The 19,659-nt window shown below is 39.2% G+C and overlaps 1 protein-coding gene across 1 annotated transcript in view; it reads left to right on the top strand.

The window, feature by feature from the left end:
* MORC1 (MORC family CW-type zinc finger 1) overlaps positions 1–19,659 on the top strand; it is a 159,697-nt gene that overhangs the window by 10,674 nt on the left and 129,364 nt on the right. Inside the window, exons 4-8 of the mRNA XM_061428205.1 lie at positions 838–906; positions 4,132–4,222; positions 4,868–4,976; positions 11,401–11,560; positions 13,325–13,430. Coding sequence (XP_061284189.1) covers positions 838–906; positions 4,132–4,222; positions 4,868–4,976; positions 11,401–11,560; positions 13,325–13,430 — 535 coding nt within the window. The remainder of the gene's footprint in view (positions 1–837; positions 907–4,131; positions 4,223–4,867; positions 4,977–11,400; positions 11,561–13,324; positions 13,431–19,659) is intronic.

Raw genomic sequence — 19,659 nt, 5'->3', positions numbered from 1 at the left:
TTATGTGTGATCTATTTCTCAATAAAGTTGTTACCGAAAGAGAGATATATCAGAGAGATATATATTCTTAGAATTGATATATCTAAATGTTGAAATTACTTTGAGAGCCAGATTACGAACTGTGCATTGAAATTAGTCTTCATTACTTTTAGTTAAAACGTCACAATTTTTAAATAAGAGATTATATTATGTAATTGAATGATATCTCTTCATCATCAAAATTGATTCCAAATAACTTAGGTATTTTCAAAAATATTTACATTTTCAAGAGGTAAATATTTGCTGCCACTAAGCAGCAGCCACAAATGGCTCTTACGGAAATTAGCTACTTGGAAGAGAGCCTGATGAGTTTAATGAGAATGACCTGGATTGACTTTGAAATTAGTGCTTTGGTGGAAGGGTATCAGCATTGATCAATTTGATAGAGAGATCCTGGAGTCACATCTCTGGCTCCTTTTATTGCCTCCTCCAGGGAGAAAACACCTGAAGTTTAAAGGACCAGTCCGATTCCAAAACAGGGTATGTCATACGGTCAGTCCAGGTCAGTTGCACAGTTATATCCAACTGTTTGCAACCCCATGGACTGCAGCATTCATGCTGTATATGTAGTTTATTAACATGTTTTAAGTCAGTTTAAAGCCCTTTTGTTGCCTGTTTTCCCGCTGCGGTTTCTCATGAAACTATAGCCAAGATGACTTTCTGAGCTTCTTCCTTGTGCCATAATTCTGTCACTCAGTGGCTGCATTTGGGGAGGACAAATAATTATGTGAGCAGCATGCCTTTCTGATGAACAAATTAAGCCCACTATTTATTAGTAATAACTGCTTTCCCTTACAGTGGATAATGAAGAACTGCAGGGTGGATTCATGTTATGCTTCCTGGATGATGGATGTGGTATGAGCCCTGGTAAGTTAATTATTTAGATTCCTACCTGCCTGTTAGAACAAACAGTCTGAAAACCCATAAAATAAATAAGAACAAATTGAGCTATCTATATAAAATCTGGTATGGAGCTATTAGGGAAAATAACCCCCAGACTTATTGTTGAGCTTTTTAGGCTTAAGTGTTCCCTCTGACAGAGTAAATTCATTGTAACCATCTGAAGCAAGACCAAAAGTGAACATAAATCAGTGTTGCTGGAAAAATGACAGATGTAAGGTACAGATTTCTTATAAGGAAAAGCATCTGGGAATGAATGAACCAAACGGTAATTGGATGGACTCTGAGATGATCTATAGCACATCCTGCAGGTACTACTTGCAAGAGACCCGAGGCAGTTTCAAGTGGCTTTACACTGTTTAAAATTTTCTGCTTAACCTTCAGGTGTAGGGGTCACCTTTTCTTGTTTTTAGTGGTTTGTGTTTCTTCCCTGCGTATTCAAAGGTTTAGCTGCTTCAATTGAATGTTCTCATTATTGTGAAAGCATCTGCCATGCATTGCATGATTTATCTTTGTATCTTCAAGGCTAGTAAAAGGCAGTACATAGTAGGTACAGATTACTGTTTGCTGTGGAATTGAGATACTATTCCTTTAGGGAAAGGATTTTCATGAATTGAGATACCTTATCCTTGAGTTCCTCATTTTGTTTTATTTATTTTATTTTTGGCTGTGCTGGGTCTCTGTTGCTGCGTGCAGGCTTCTTCTAGTTGTGGTAAGAGGGGATTGTAGTGTGCGGGCTCACTCATTGCCGTGGTTTTCCTGCTGCAAGGCCAGGCTCTAGGGTGTGCAGGCTCAGTCGTTACGGCACCTGGGCTTAGTTGCCCCGAAGCGTGGAATCTTCCTGGGCTAGGGATTGAATCCATGTTCCCTGATTTGGCAGGAAGATTCTTAACCACTAGACCACCAGAGAAGTCCTTCTAGAATTCTTATAACAGTTGCGTATATCCCACAAGCCAGATTTAACAAACGGTGAGGGAGTTCAAATAATATGAAGTGTTCCGGTCAGTTCCACACCAGAGGAAAGAATGATCGTCAGGGCTAACTCAGAATAAAAACTAAAGCAATTATATTCAAGTCTCAGAAGACCCCCTTGGTCTAAATAGTCAAAGACTATGTGTGATATATTCTAAGGCAATTCTTTAAAAAAGAAGCAACTCTTTTACATGGGTCCAAAAACAAAATAATCAAAACACACACAAGTGACAAGTGTGAAGAAATCCACACTTCAGTTGACAGATACAGTTGTATTTTAAGAAGGGTCACTAGTGTTGAGAGCAATTCTTTATTAACATTGGAACTCAAGTGTTAACTGAAAATAAAATCTATCTATCAGTTGTCCAAGCTGAGTTGGTTCAGGCTCAACCTTTTGGAAGAGGTGATGTCCAAACTCTTTGCATTTCCAGCCTTGCCCCTTTCTAGTGCATTCCTCACACAGCAATCCTGAGTGGACTTTTTTCTTTTAATAGATCATAGTGATGCCCTTGATTAAAGCCCTTAGTCGTTTCTCATTACTTTTGAATAAAATTCATACTCCCAACACTTTCAGTTTCTTGCATTACTTGGCCTCTGTCCACCTCTTTGACCTTTTCTCGTACCTTGCACTCCCTTGCTTATAGCACCCCAGCCACACCTGGCTGGCCCTCCATCATTTGACTCTCAAGTCAGAGGACACCTTATGAAGGAGGCCTTTCCTGAGCATTCTGTCTGCAAACTACATTTTTGTTAATTCCCATAACATTCTCCTGGTTTTGTTTCCCTCACTTAATACTCTCCGAAAGGATCTTGTTTGTCTGCTTTTTTCTCATTCCATGACATAAAGTTATTGAGGACAGGGATCCTGTCTGTCTTATTCAGTGTTCTGTCCATGTGCTCAGAACACTGGCCACCGTACATGAGAGTCTGTTCAGCATGTGATAAAAACCGTAGGATTTGGTCTACAACTCTGGGTTATAGTTCTGGGGGTACCATTTATTAGTGTGACCTTGGGAAGGTTACATAAACCTCAGAAACTTAAATTTCCTCATCTGTAACATGCAGATAATATCTTCCTTGTAGGCTTGCTGTAAATATTAAATAGGTGGTGCAAATAAAGTATATGCTGTAGTCCCTGGCATATACTGAATGATCAATAAGGGGTAGCTAATACTATCATTATTGATACCCTCATCTAATCGTCAACCCTTAGTAAGAGCATGTGATAAAATGTCCAGGTAGCTTCAGACAAGTGGAGTGGCTTTACACAACCATGCCACTGCACTATAGCATGTCTGCACCCAGCCTCACACAGGGTCCTTAGGACAGATCTGGGGTGTGTATGCAGGGCATGTAGCCCAATTGGGAGACCCATTTCTGTCTTTCCTTTCCCTGGGAGCATGCCTGTTTCTTGGAGGTGTGTATGTTTTGAAGTTAAGAGGATTCTTTTCCAGAATTCCAGAATGCCTGGAGAGATCAGGAGAATAACTCTCAAAGTCAGAAATAGATAGCCCTTCTTCCCCAGTTAGCAACCTCACATGGGGCTGGATAAGGGCCAAAACCATGGAAAAATTACCAGTGGTACAAATAATTATAGCATCTTTAATTTATTAGCATTTATCAAATGGCACGTATTGTTTTCAAGGTTGATACCTCATCTCATTTATTCCTTTTATCTTTGTCAACAACTCTGTGATGCGTTCAGTTCAGTTCAGTTCAGTTCAGTCACTCAGTCGTGTCCAACTCTTTGTGACCCCATGAATTGCAGCACGCCAGGCCTCCCTGTCCATTACCAACTCCCGGAGTTCACCCAAACCCATGTCCATTGAGTTGGTGATGCCATCCAGCCATCTCATCCTCTGTCGTCCCCTTCTTCTCCTGCCCCCAATCCCTCCCAGCATCAGAGTCTTTTCCAATGAGTCAACTCTTCACATGAGGTGGCCAAAGTATTGGATGTGTTAATAGCTCCCATTTAGGGTCAAGGAAATTAAGGCTGTACTTCCCAGGGTGACACAGCTAGGTATCTCTGACCTCTTGTCAGTACATTGCTCTTAAGATCCTGGTCAGAGATTATGAAGCCTGACAAAGATCATTTTCTCTGCACTCATGCAAGAAGTATGGGTCTGCCCTAATATATGTGTGACATCCTGACAACTGGACCTCTGGCCAATGTGAAGACTCCTATGTCCTAACCACTTATATTGTCTTTGTCAATTGTAGAGGAAGCGTCAGATATCATTTACTTTGGAACATCCAAGAAACGATTATCAACCTTGAAGTTTATCGGGCAATATGGCAATGGCCTTAAAAGGTGAGGACTTCTTTCTTATAATGTAAGTATTATTGCTGTTGGTTATCAGGAATATTTGGTTAAAGAAAGTCTTACTGAGAATGATCCAAGTTTGAAAAACTTAAAAGAGAATAGAAACCCAAGAGTTCTACCTTGTTTTATAATTTCCATGCCCAAACTGACTTAAATCTTTACTTTACAAATAGAGTTTAAAATTTAATTCACAAATAGAGGATGAATCTCCTTTTCAGAGATTAGGAAGTAACACCCGTGTACCATAGAGCTTCTGTGTTTGTTTCTTAATGCATGTCTTTGCACTGGCGTTATATGTGTCCAGAGCTTATGTGATTAGTCTGCTCAATGAAAAGTGAGGACATGAGGCCACGGCTACCTGTGTGGCACCTACCAGATGATCCTTCTTTGCTGCAGCCCTAGACAGCACCTTATCTCAGCAGTCATATCTTAAGTGAGAATGTGGGGCTGGATTAGTTCAAACTCTGCTCTGTTTTGAGAAAACAAACAACAAAAAAATATTTTTACACTCCCTTGGTTAAGAGTCAGCAAAACAGTGGAGTCATTTCAGTGAAAAGAACAATATTGTGCTCCTCTGTCCCTTCTCGCTAATGTTTGAGATATAAACCATTATATTCTTGATTTTTAATATAGCGGATCCATGAGGATTGGAAAAGACTTTATTCTTTTTACAAAGAAGGAAGAAACGATGACCTGTGTGTTTTTTTCTCAGACATTCTGTGAAAGAGAAGGTCTGAGTGAGGTAAGGGTTGAGAGTTTCCTTTGGTTTCCATGGTAATAAAGTTATTTTAATTTACCATTCAGGAGGTAAAGTCTATCATGGGTGCTTTCCTATTATGATTTAGAAATTTAGGAATACATCTGGGAAATAGATAGAAGGTGGCTGGCCATTTTGGGGTCATTGGAGGCCTGTCCTATTGATCTTTTTTTGAGTATTTTTTCTAATCCTAGCCTGTTTTCAGAACATTATTTATTATCCATGTATGCATATCTTCCAGAATAAGAGGCTCCCTTTGGCACTGTGAGATTTTTGGAAGCCTGCAAAACATTTCCACCACCTATCCATAAATAGGTTATCACTTTTAAAGTAAATAGAATATTAAATTCAGAAGACTTGGAAAACAACATCTGAAGAAACTGAAAGCAAAACAGATTTAAAAATATTACTCTCTTGACCATAATTTTAGCTCCCTTTTCTGACCCAGAGACATTTTATTAATTTGCAGCATTTGAGTTTTAGTATTATGAACATCAGTTATAATTCAGGATAACAAATATATGTTGAGTAACTGCTGTCTGCGCAGTGCTGGATATACCCTGTGGAAGGTAGAAAACAAGAAGACCACCTGACCATCAGAGTGTTTTCAGTTTGGTCACAAAATAAAGCAGACATGTATGAATTGGATAAATAACAAAATGAAGGTATTTTAAAAGCATGCTGTTCCATGAGTGTGTATTCCTGGTATTAGTAAATTGTCAAAAGCAGGATATGGATGAAGAGACTAGACAGCCTTGAGTGAGAGTTTATGGGGAAGAGACCACTTGCATCTGGAAAGGCTGGAGTGGTGAGAAATGGCACGTGGCAAGTCTCAGACCTGAGATGACTGTGGGTTTGGAGGACAGTATGGAGATGTAGGATTGTCCAGCAGGAGCCCAGCATGTCTGCTGGCAGTGCTGGAGTCTGGCTAGTTAATAGGAGTAGTCTAGAAGCAGCAGAGAGTAGCTGAGTGGGATTCTGACATGAGGAAAAGCAATACTTTAAGCATTTGTGTTGTACTTTATGTGAGTAAAGGACATGGGAAATTGGGCCAAAGCTGCGATTATAGCTTTCCTAAAATGAGCCATTTCCTTTTTTCTTTTTTTAAAAAGTAAAACCAGTGACCTTCTCATTTCCACTTATATAGTGGCAATGACTTTCGACAAGGTTCGGTTAAGTTGCTCAGTCGTGTCCGACTCTTTGCCACCCCATGGACTGCAGCACGCCAGGCTTCCCTGTCCATCACCAACTCTTGGATGCTGCTCAGACTCACTTCCATAGAGTCAGTGATACCATCCAACCATCCCATCCTCTTCGTTCCCCTTCTCCTCCCACCTTCCATCTCTCCCAGCATCATGGAAAGATGCTGGGAATCTCATTTCTTTTCCAGTGAGTCAGTTATTCACATCAGGTGGTCAAAGTATTGGAGTTTCAGCTTCAGCATCAGTCCCTCCAATGAATATTCGGACTGATTTCCTTTAGGATGGACTGGTTGGATCTCCTTGCAGTCCAAGGGACTCTCAAGAGTCTTCTCCAACACCACAGTTCAAAAGCATAAATTCTTTGGTGCTCAGCTTTCTTCATAGTCCAACTCTCACATCCATACATGACCACTGGAACAACTGTAGCTTTGACTAGACAGACCTTTGTTGGCAAAGAAATGTCTCTGCTTTTTAATATGCTGTCTAGGTTGGTCATAACTTTTCTTCCAAGGAGCAAGCATCTTTTAATTCCATGGCTGCAGTCACCCTTTGCAGTGATTTTGAAAAGTCTGTCACTGTTTCCACTGTTTCCCCATCTATTTGCCATGAAGTGATGGGACAAGATGCCATGATCTTAGTTTTCTGAATGTTGAGTTTTAAGCCAACTTTTTCACTCTCCTCTTTCACTTTCATTAAGAGCCTCTTTAGTTCTTCTTAGCTTTCTTCCATAAAGGTGGTGTCATCTGCATATCTGAGGTTATTGATATTTCTCCCGGCAATCTTGATTCCAGCTTGTATTTCATCCAGCCTGGCATTTCCCTTGATGTACTGTGCATATAAGTTAGATAAACAGGGTGACAATATACAGCAGCTAACAATGTTAGCTGATTATTTTGATATTTTCCTGCAGATTTCTGTGTAACATGCTTGTATTGTTACTTCTTGATTTGATTTCGGCATTATCTGTTAAGCTCCCACTATAAAAGATGAGGATTTATCTATTACTTTCTCTTTGCTCCTATCACACATGTACGTCCTTCCAATTCTCCACCTTCAATATAACTTGATTTTAATTTTGGTTGTGTCAAATATTCAGTATTTTTATTATGAGACTATATAAGCACTATACTGTACACAATTATACCATATCATAAGCTATTTTTCCTTTTCCTGCAGAACTTTTTATTTTAATTGACAGTTAATAATTGTTTGCTTAGTGGTCTGTGTACTTGTCACTGTCACTGAATATTTGCTTGGTTTTATGTGTCTTTGTCACTGTGTTAATCCCAGTGGGCAAGCTAGTCTCCTGCCAGACAATTTCACCTGCTGTTTTGTCAGTTCCACTTTCCTGAAGGCCTCTGCTCTGCAGTCTTCTTAAATGCGGCCCCTCACACTCCTGCGATCCATGGTTGGTGTTCAGCTGCCATCCTGGGATCTGCCCCTGCCGTCATCTTGGCGGTTCTCTTCATCTCTCTAGTTTCAGATCATCTTCCCTAGCTTTCTGCCTCTTCTTGGTGTAACACATCCTCCATTAGCTTTCTCAGCAAGGGTGTATAAGAGGTAAAACATGTTGAGACTTCACATGCATGAAAATGTTTTTCTCCTACCCAAGCACTTAATGATAGTTTGTCTTGATGTTTTTTTCTTTAAATGATTTTTCTTTCATGATTTTGAAGGCATTGCTCCATTATCATATGATTTCTAGTGTTGTTCGTGAGAAGTCTGAAGCCATCTTAATTCCTCGGTCTTCTGTGTGACCCATTCTTCTCCCCTCCGCTCTGTTTTCCGAGGGTCTTTCTCCCCAGTGTTCTGAGTTCAGTGTTTTGCCTTTGGGTGGGTTTATTTATACCCATTGTGTTGGGCGTTTATTAAATGTTTCAGTCTGAAAACTCATGTCCTTTAATTCTGTGCTATTCTCCTGTAGTAGTTGATGATTTTCTTCCATCTATATTATCTTTTCTTTCATTTTACAACATTTGTTCTTAGCTTGTGGATGTCCAAAGATGGTTTTACTTTCTTATCCTTTTTCTCCTGTCTTCCATCCTTAAATTATTGTTTTGTTTTCTGTGAGATTCTCTAACATTTATCTTGCAACCCTCTTACAGACATTTTTTGTAATCGTGTTCTTTATTTCTAAAGAGTCTTTTTAGTCTCTCAATATTCCTTTTGAAAGATACATAGTTCTTATTTCATAGATACAATATTTCTGCTTAGAGCTCTGAAGATATTAACTATGATTAATTTTTTCCTCTGAAATTTTTATTTTCCTCTTATAGTTTTTGTTACCACTGAGTTGCTTTGTTTGTGCTTGTTTATTCGGTCTCTGTCTGTCACATTAGAGACTTTTCTTAGATCACTGTTATTCTTCACTACTTTAATATAGAATATAGTTCAGTTGCTCAGTCGTGTCTGACTCTTTGCGACCCCATGAACTGCAGCACACCAGGCCTCCCTGTCCATCACCAACTCCCAGAGTTTACCCAAACCCATGTCCATTCAGTCAGTGATGCCATCCAATCATCTCATCTTCTGTCATCCCCTTCTCTTCCTACCTTCAATGTTTCCCAGCATCAGGGTCTTTTCAAATGAGTCAGCTCTTCGCAGCCAAAGTATTGGAGTTTCAGCTTTAACATCAGTCCTTCCAATGAACACCCAGGACTGATCTCCTTTAGGATGGACTGGTTGGATCTCCTTGCAGTCCAAGGGACTCTCAAGAGTCTTCTCCAACACCACAGTTCAAAAGCATCAACTCTTCGGTGCTCAGCTTTCTTTATAGCCCAACTCTCACATCCATACATGACCACTGGAAAAAGCATAGCCTTGACTAGATGGACCTTTGTTGACAAAGTAATGTCTCTGCTTTTTAATATGCTGTGTAGGTTGGTCATAACTTTATTTCCAAGGAGTAAGTGTCTTTTAATTTCATGGCTGCAAGTACCATCTGCAGTGATTTTGGAGCTCAGAAAAATAAAGTCAGCCACTGTTTCCCCATCTATTTGCCATGAAGTGATGGGACCAGATGCCATGATCTTTATTTTCTGAATGTTGAGCTTTAAGCCAATTTTTTCACTCTCCTCTTTCACTTTCATCAAGAGGCTCTTTAGTTCTTCTTCACTTTCTACCATAAGGGTGGTATCATCTGCATATCTGAGGTTATTGATATTTCTCCTGGCAATCTTGATTCCAGCTTGTGCTTCCTCCAGCCCAGCATTTCTCATGACGTACTCTGCATATAAGTTAAATAAGCAGGGTGACAATATACAGTCTTGATGTATTCCTTTTCCTATTTGGAACCAGTCTGTTGTTCCACGTCCAGTTCTAACTGTTGCTTCCTGACCTGCATACAGGTTTCTCAAGAGGCAGGTCAGGTGGTCTGGTATTCCCATCTCTTTCAGAATTTCCCAGTTTATTATGATCCACATAGTCAAAGGCTTTGGAATAGTCAATAAATCAGAAATAGATGTTTTTCTGGAGCTGTCTTGCTTTTTCGATGATCCAGCAAATGTTGGCAATTTGATCTCTGGTTCCTCTGCCTTTTCTAAAACCAGCTTGAACATCTGGAAGTTCATGGTTCACATATTGCTGAAGCCTGGCTTGAAATTTTGAGCATTACTTTGCTAGCATGTGAGATGAATGCAATTGTGCGGTAGTTTTGGAGAAGGCAATGGCACCCCACTCCAGTACTCTTGCCTGGAAAATCCCATGGACGGAGGAGCCTGGTAAGCTGTAGTCCACGAAGTCGCTAAGAGTCGGACACGACTAAGAGACTTCACTTTCACTTTTCACTTTCATGCATTGGAGAAGGAAATGGCAACCCACTCCAGTTTTCTTGCCTGGAGAATCCCAGGGACGGGGGAGCCTTGTGGGAGGCCGTCTGTCGGGTCGCACAGAGTCGGACACGACTGAAGCAATTTAGCAGCAGCAGCAGCATGCGATAGTTTAAGTATTCTTTGGCATTGCCTTTCTTTGGGACTGGGATCTTTTCCAGTCCTGTGGCCACTGCTGAGTTTTCCAGATTTTAAGGTTAGTCCAATAAAATGCCAATTGAAAGCTCTGAGAGTGTGGGTGGGGCTTGGCAGCCATTCAGGTCACAATAATACATACCAGGCTGTTTTATTGAGTAATCTTTGGTGTAATTTTCTTTATGTCTTTCCCTCTGGGCTGGTCAGGTATCTTAAAGAAGACTCCTACAGTCTTCTACCTGAAGGCCTAGCTGGCAGAACCTGGGAGCCAAATGAGAGAAGAGATCTGCAGTTCTCAGCATCCAATATGTGTACTTTCATTGAATCCCTCTAATCTCAGTAAGGGTTTCCCTGGTAGCTCTGCTGGTAAAGAATCTGCCTGCAATGCCATGGAGACCCTGGCTTGATTCCTGGGAGGAGGGATAGGCTACCCACTCCAGTATTCATAGGCTTCCCTGGTGGCTCAGAAAGTAAAGAATCTGCCCACAATGCGGGAGACCTAGGTTCTATCCCTGGGTTGAGAAGATCCCCTGGAGGAGGGCCATGACAACTCACTCCAGTATTCTTGCCTGGACAATCCCCAGGCAAGGGACACAGGAGCCTGGTGGGCTACAGTCCATGGAGTCCCAAAATGTCAGACACGACAGAGTGGCTAAGCACACAGCCTCAGTAAGGTCACCTGCCAACTGTGCCTGACATATCCTCTAATCCAGACATGCTTTGTTCCACTCTTTCCACAGAGTAAACATCCATTCCCTATGGAGGAGGGGGAGGAGCTAATGCCAGATGGGGAGCTGGACTGCTTGTAGCTCTCTTTTACCCCCACCTCAAGAGCTAATTCATGCCATCAATCTCTGAGACTTTGAGGGAGCTCTGAATTGTAAATCAGTCTGGTACTTCTCATTTCTGGTATGGGCTTTGGATTGGTTACTTGGATATGCTGTCATACTTTTCAACTTCTGAAATGCTGATACTGTTGTTTCCTCTGCCATCTGACCCATAATTCTGTAGGGGGCTGAGGTAGAGTCCATCAGTCACCATGTTCTGTAGTGGAACATTTTAGAATAAAACTCTTAAGTATAAATTTTTGTTTTGTGCCTCTTCCTTATCAAACTAGAATACCTGGGGCAAGTACACTCTTAACTTAGCGTTGTATAATTTGGAGTGAATTGGGGTCAGACCAAAAAAAAATGATGGTTTTTATCTGTGTATTTCATAGTAAATTGATGTGTTTTTTTTTAATAGGTTGTGGTTCCAATACCTTCATGGTTAACAAGAACCAGAGAATCTGTCACAGATGATCCTCAAAAATTCTCAACAGAATTGTCTATAATTTATAAATATTCTCCATTTAAAACTGAAGATGAATTGATGCAGCAGTTTAATGTGATCTACGGCAAATGTGGTAAGATCATCACAACCCTGAAATTTTAATGTGGAAGTGTTTGTTTTCAGCGTCATACAAAAGACTGTAAATATGATTTCTATTTAAAACGCCATGTGGAATCTCATATGAGGCAGTTATTCATTTTATTTTTATAAATTTTGTCTTAGAGAATCCAAACAGGAATAACTCTTAAGTCACTGGCACTGGGAGAAATGTTTGTACTTGTAACAGCCTGGTGAAACCCGGTAAGGAGAGGTTGACACAGGCTATGATCATAGGGAATCACAGTCTCTGCCAGAGATAATCTCTCTCCTCATCTCTCTGTGTCAGGAGACTCTTTACTACAGCATCCAAGACTAGATGACCGCAGGGCATGTAAGAGAGTTAGCAGTTTATAAAGTAACAAGTCCAGGCTTCTGTGGCAGTCTTTCTCCAGACTTGTACCACTTTTCATATCTAGAAGCAAAAAGATTCCTGCTCTAGAGAAAGCTATTTGCATTCTGCTTTTTCTAATGTTAATGTGCAAAATTCTATTCTGTTTGTATTAAAATTCTGTTTTATGTTATGTTTATAGCAAATTTCTCCTCTAACTTGTGGTAGTTTGTTTAAAAGTAATGTTTTATGTCATCCTTTTCCCTTTCTCATAGAAGAAAAATAATGGCACTTAACTATTCATTTCATTAAGATATATGGTGTACTTTAAGGATGGTTAATGTATAATCTCTTTAGTTGCCTTATAATTGTGAAATACTGATGTATATACTACTGAAAGATATACTATTTCCTGAACACTTTTCTAAATGCCTTATAAAAATTAACTCATTTAATCCTCAAAACAACCCTTGTGTTTTAAGTGCCTCATGAGCTCTATCATCTAGATTAGGAAACTTACCTGAAGTCACTGTGATAGTAAATGGTTGGTCCAGGGTATTGACACATGTATTTAGGCTCCCAAGTCCAAGTCCAGATTCTTAGTCACTCTGCTGTTCTCCCCTCCATTTTAGTATTACCAAAAAGAAAAGTGTACTTGGTTGTTCTTCAAATTTCTCTGACAGTGCTGTTTGTCTTTATATTATAATCAACTTTATAAACAATTTGGGTTGTTTTTGTTTACTGTGCTTTAGAGCAGGGATCAGCAAGCTAGGGCCTGCAGGTCAAATTGGCCCCATGGCTGTTTTTCTTAGTTACCATTTACTGGAACGTAGCTACATCATTCATCTGTGTATTCCCTGCAGCAGCTTTCATGCTACACTGTAGAGCTGAGTTGTGAGTAGTTGTAAGAAGCCTGCAAAGTCTGAAATATTTGTTTTTTGGCCCTTTACAGAAAAAGTTTACCAACACCTCTGTTAGTGTCTACTTCATATTTATACACATTTATACAAAGCAATACTTCATATTTATACAAATGGTAAAAATTCATCTTTGTTCTTATGTGCATTGATTTCAGTTCTGACAATGAGAGTTTTACCTATAATACAAATTTGGCTCAGGCTTCTAACAGTTTTTATAATGCAAATTATGAGAAGAATCCACACTGAAAGACATAATAAGTTGAATAGTTAAAAAGAAGATGGTGCTATAGAAACTCAATGCTCTTTGGCAGAAAGTGGAATTTACTATAAGACATATATATTGAAACTTACCAAGGCATTTTATTTACTGAAGTACAAAAGAAAATTTAGTCTATAGCGGGCTTAATTCCCTAGGTGAGATAATAGCACCATGACTAATGCTTAGTGTAGTTAAATATTGACAAAAGTCAAACATCTATTTTTCCACTAGGTACTTTGCTGGTTGTTTATAACTTGAAGCTTCTGCTTAGTGGAGAACCTGAGTTGGATGTTAAAACTGACAGAGAAGATATACTGATGGCTGGAGCTCTTGGAGAGTGAGTATATGAGTGTTTGTCAGAACATGTGTCAACGATGCCAGTGAACTGGGGTTAGGAAACCTGCATCCTGGTTCCAGGTCGGAGGCCACTGGGCCTCAGCACTAGAGCCATTCATTTTACCCCAATTACAGATAAAGTATGTTAGGCTGGACCTCTGATTCCCAAATCTGGCTGAGCCTGTGAGACAGCTTCTTGAGAAGTACAAGATCCTGTCTTATCCCACATCTACTGAGTCAGAATCTCTGGATATCAAGCCTAAGAATCAATATTTTTCATATGTTTCAGAGGTGATTCAGAGGAATATCGCTGAATGACAGTTCAGAATGGTCCTATGAACTGCTTACTTGCAGTTTATAAGTAAATAAATGGATATTCATTTTTCTTGGCTATTGGGGATCCATAGGGAACAGAATGAGAAATTAGTAGGGACATGGGTGAAAAAGTGTGGAGAAATATGAAATAGTGATTAAACCTAGATTTCTCTAAAGTAACTTTGTATTTCACTCTGTATTTAAAACTTATTAGCAGACAAATTGGGAGAGTAGCATTGACATGCATATACTACCAACTGTGAAATAAGTAGCTACTGGGAAGGTACTGTGTTACACAGGGAGCTGGGGTCGGTGCTTGGTACTGAGCACCAGTCTTGGTGTGAAGACCTCGAGTGCTGGCATGGGAGGAAGGCTCAAGAGAGAGGAGATATAGGTAAACATATAACTGATGTACTTTGTTGTACAGCAGAAATAAATGTAACATGTACAGCAATTATAGTCCAATAATAAAAAACTTTTAATGAAAGAGGAAGAAGGAAAAAAAAGCTTATTAGCTTAAACCTTTATTCTGTTAGTGTCAGAATGCTACAGTTAGAAGGGATTTTAAAGGAATTTAATCTGGACTGATTCATTTAATGAACAATTGTGGTTCAGTAGAAATATAGTGAAAGCCAAAAATATGAACAATATATGTCATCTTAAATTTATGAGTAGCTGCATTAGGAGAAGTAAAAAGAAATGGTTGTTATTAATTTAACAATGTTTTTATTTCACCAAATATATATAACATAATTTCGAAATTTCAGTATGCAAAATATTAAGACATTTTCCATTCAATTTTTTCCATTCCAAATCTTTGAAATCCAGTGTGGTTTACATGTGTACCACATATCAGCTTGGACTAGTGCTCAATAGCCATGTATGGCCAGAAGCTACGGTATTGGACAGTGACGTTTTAGACGAAGATATGGACGGAGGAGCCTGGTAGGCTACAGTCCATGGGGTCGCTAAGAGTCGGACACGACTGAGCAACTTCACTTTCACTTTTCACTTTCATGCATTGGAGAAGGAAATGGCAACCCACTCCAGTGTTCTTGCCTGGAGAATCCCAGGGACAGAGGAGCCTAGTGGGCTGCCGTGTATGGGGTCGCACAGAGTTAGATATAACTGATGCAACTTAGCAGCAGCAGCGTTGAGACCCAAGTAAGCACATCAGCTTAGACAACTTTTTCTTTTCCCTTGGAAGTGAAATTTTGAAAGTTCTTTTCCCAGTTAGAGACTTTAACATATGATAACCCACTTTAAATTATCTTTTCTATATTTTTCTAATGTATATTTTTTTCTCATCTCATTCTAAAATGTGGAATTCTCATTTTACACAGAAATAAAGGTGGTTGTTTTGTTTTGTTTTAAATATCCAACCTAATTACCATTCTACAAGTGTTGGGAACCCCTCTGCCAACATTAATATGCCAATATCAGAAAGGATGCCCAGAACTGTTACTGGCACCTTCATTACTGTCTCCTCCTCTCTTGCTGGCCTTGTCCTCTACTTAAGGACTGGTTCCAAAACCAATATTTCATACTACTTAACAGCTTTGAGCTCAAATTTTCAAACAGTTATCTGTCAGAATGCCTTAGCCTTTCAACACTAGCATTAGGAAATAATATATTATTAGAGGAATACTTTGACAGCTAATTCTTTGGGGAAAATTCCTACTGTTCCCAGATTGTTTAATGAAGCTAGAAGCTTCTTAAGGCATTTGTTGTGCTGTGCTTAGTTGCTCAGTCATGTCCAACTCTTTGTGACCCCATGGACTATAGCCCCACAGGCTCCTCTCTGTGTGGGGATTCTCCAGGCAAGAATACTGGAGTGGGTTGCCATAGTGTCCTCCAGAGGGGTCTTCCCAAGACCAGGGATCGAACCCAGGTCTCCCACATCACAGGCAGATTCTTTACCATCTGAGCCACCAGGGAAGCCCTCTTAAGGCATTTAGGCAGTTAATTACAAAATAAAGAAAATGGATCAGACCTAAGAAATACACAATTTCGCTTTGGAACATTGACCACCCTGCAATTTTTTATTTGATTGATTTTTCAACAAAATGTTTCACATTTCAATCACAAGAAAATTTTTCTAAAGACAAGGATGGGATTTTATGAGGAAGGATTTATTGTAAAGAGGTGACATAATTTCTGTACCAAAGATGCAGTACATTTCATGGTTTCTTTTGTAAGTACCAGCTGGTGCCAAGTAGAGAGAGCAATACTACTTCCTGGGGAGGCAGTAATAATGCCAGTTTCTCTTCTAAAAAGTTAGTGGATTCTGACAATAACTTCTAATTCCTCTTCACTAAGGGATTAGTAAAACCATTAAATCTTGAGGCTGAAAGAATGCATCTGGTCCAAGATGGATCTTTCTTTGACTCGTCTTCCATTTATGACTTCTGATCTTTGAACTTCTAATCAAGTGCAGTTTATATATCTTGGTTTTGAGAATAAGTGGTTTGTAATAAAACAACTTTTTTACTATTTCTTTCTATTCTGGCTATTGTATCTCTTTGAAGCCACAGGGCATGATTTGACATCTGTCCAAAAACAAATTTCAAGGTTTTGAACTGTCTAATTTTCACCTTTAGTCTTAGATGATGTGGTCCTGCCAATTCTGAAAATAATTTAATTTTCTACGTAGGAATAGGAAAACCAAAGCTTACAGGCTTTGTTTGGCTTCAGAGAATTGATTTTCTGGTATAATTTATTTTCTTCCAATTTTTCTTGTTGTAAAATCAAAAGTAAAACAATATTTTAAAACTTTTTAAGGAAAAGAATTTCTATATCATAATTATTAATTTATATTTGTCCATTCTAGTGTTTTTAAGGACAATTTTTCAGTTTTCTTTTTTCATTTACGATTTGCTTCTAAACATATGTATAGTCTTAATAAGCCTCATTTCATGATTTCTTGATAAGTGGCCATTGCATTGATTCATCATAAGTTACATAACAATTCCTGCATTTCTGTATAGTAACATTAGTCTCAGTGTTTCACATTATTTGTGGGTAATGTTGAAATAAACATATTTGTAAACATGTATTTTTTTTATTTTTTGAATTATTTTCTTAAGACAGATTCCCAGGAAGGGAACCAGTGAGTCAAAGGATCTGAACTTTTATACAGTTCTTGCAAATATTTGGCATCACCAGTATTTTATTATTTTAAACTTAGTAATCAAAATCCTTCATCATTGTACCTTGGGCTGAGGCTCTAACAGTAGTTATCTGACCATTGTCAGGGCCTTGTTTCAAGATGACAATAGCCTCATGAAAATTTCATTAAGTGTGATGTTCAAGCACAGGGCGGTGGCTTGTGCTTTGGCAGTATCAGTCTAAAGATAAACTGCTTTCACTTAAGAAAAATTATGTGTAGGTATATAACAGTCATCTCACAATTTCAGCATGCAGATGAGGCATAAGTTTGCATTTAATGTGTGATATATTAAACTGGAGTTTGGATCTGTGATTGTGGTATGTGGAGAGTGCAAGAGAAGGGTGCAGAGGTTCCAGGGCAACATGCAGAAAGAGAGTTGTAGCTACAGAAAAACAATAGTTTTGAATTATATCATGTTAAGCTTAGGCAGAGTTCTCGAAAGGGAAGAAGATGGTATGAAATATAGCTTCGTAACAAATCAAAATGTGGAACAAAATGGAGGGGCCGGAGAGGGCTGAGAATACTAAATGTTAAAGAAATAAAAGTGAACTAATAACAGAAAACAAGATGTCTCTTTTGGGCCTGTTTAGACAAATTTTTAAAAATTTGTTATCTATTTTTAGCTGTGCTGAGTCTTTGCTTTGTGTGGGCTTTTCCCTAGTTGAGGTGAGAGGGGGCAATGCTCTGGTTGTGTTGTGGGGGGCTTCTCTTTGCTGTGGCTTCTCGTGTTGTAGAGCACAGGCTTTAGGACCCGTGGGCTTCAGTGGCTGTGACGTGTGGTCTCGGTAGTTGCAGTTCCCAGGCTCCAGAGCACAGGCTTAATAGATGTGGTGCATGGGCTTGGTTGCTCTGCAGCATGCGGGATCTTCCCGGATCAGGGATTTAACCCACATTTCCTGCATTGGCAGGTGAATTCTTTACCACTGAGCCACCAGGGACACCCCAATTTTTGTTTATTAATTTATATTATGGTAGTTTTTGGAACTCTGAACCAAGTCCCACACCTCAAACCTTTGTAACATTTTCTCCCACCAAACTTTTTTTTTTCCCTTGAAGTAGTCTATTTGTGCAGAATAGAATCAAGTAGAATCAAGTTAATCCATTTTTACCTTCTCACTTGTGGTTGTTAGTAACCTTCAATCACAGTCACACAGATTATTAAAATTAAAAGTCATTTTCTAAGGTTATATATTGATGGAGGGTAGTAGGACTAAGAAAGTGCAAGATGACAGACTGGTGGAAGGTTTAAAATGAGTCAGTGCCCATCATTAACCTCATATGTGGTTAGTGTAAATTGGCATATACAAAATCTACAGCGTTGTCATTCTGCTTTGACATTCCTTACTCAGAGAGTTTATGTAGATGCCAGGTGTGGAATTGCAGTTCTGTAATTTGGATGTTTTAAATTTCATTCATAAGACATACAACCTTATTATGTGGATGTGTCAGTCGTTCAGTTGTGTCTGACTCTTTGTGACCCCATGGATTGTAACCTTCCAGGCTCCTCTGTCTACGGAAATCTCCAAACAATAATACTGGAGTGCGTTGCCATCCCCTTCTCTAGGTGATTTTCCTAACCCAGGGATAGAACCCAGGTCTCCCGCATTGCAGACAGATTATTTACCATCTGAGCCACCAGGGAAGCCCATTGTGTGGATACTGGTATGAAATTATAAGTTTATAATAAAGACTTTTCCAAATTCACTGGAATATTGAGTGGTAGCCCTGTCACAGCATCATTTTCAGGATTTCAAATGGCTCAACTGGAATTCCATCAGCTCCACTAGCTTTGTTCATAGTGATGCTTTCTAAGGCCCACTTGACTTCACATTCCAGGATGTCTGGCTCTAGGTCAGTGATCACACCATTGTGATTATCTTGGTCATGAAGATCTTTTTTGTACAGTTCTTCTGTGTATTCTTGTCCCCTCTTCTTAATATCTTCTGCTTCTGTTAGGTCCATACCATTTTTGTCCTTTATCGAGCCTATCTTTGCATGAAATGTTCCCTTGTTATGTCTAATTTTCTTAAAGAGATCTCTAAGTCTTTCCCATTCTGTTGTTTTCCTCTATTTCTTTGCATTGATCGCTGAAGAAGGCTTTCTTGTCTCTCCTTGATATTCTTTGGAACTTTGCATTCAGATGCTTATATCTTTCCTTTTCTCCTTTGCTTTTCACTTCTCTTCTTTTCACAGCTATTTGTAAGGCCTCCCCAGACAGGCATTTTGCTTTTTGGCATTTCTTTTCCATGGGGATGGTCTTGATCCCTGTCTCCTGTACAATGTCATGAACCTCCATCCATAGGTCATCAGGTACTCTATCAGATCTAGTTCCTTAAATCTATTTCTCACTTCCACTGTATAATCATAAGGATTTTTTTTTTTTTTTTTGGTAATACCTGAATGGTCTAGTGCTTTTCCCTACTTTCTTCAATTTAAGTCTGAATTTGGCAATAAGGAGTTCATGCTCTGAGCCACAGTCAGCTCCCAGTCTTGTTTTTGCTGACTGTATAGAGCTTCTCCATCTTTGGCTGCAAAGAATATAATCAATCTGATTTCGGTGTTGACCATCTGGTGATGTCCATGTGTAGAGTTGTCTCTTGTGTTGTTGGAAGAGGGTGTTTGCTATGACCAGTGTGTTCTCTTGGCAAAACTCTATTTGCCTTTGCCCTGCTTCATTCCATATTCCAAGGCCAAATTTGCCTGTTACCCCAGGTGTTTCTTGACTTCCTACTTTTGCATTCCAGTT

Source organism: Bos javanicus, chromosome 1 (genome assembly GCF_032452875.1).
Source record: "Bos javanicus breed banteng chromosome 1, ARS-OSU_banteng_1.0, whole genome shotgun sequence".
NCBI classification, from domain to species: Eukaryota; Metazoa; Chordata; class Mammalia; order Artiodactyla; family Bovidae; genus Bos; species Bos javanicus.
This window is presented reverse-complemented; position numbering and strand designations above follow the sequence as displayed.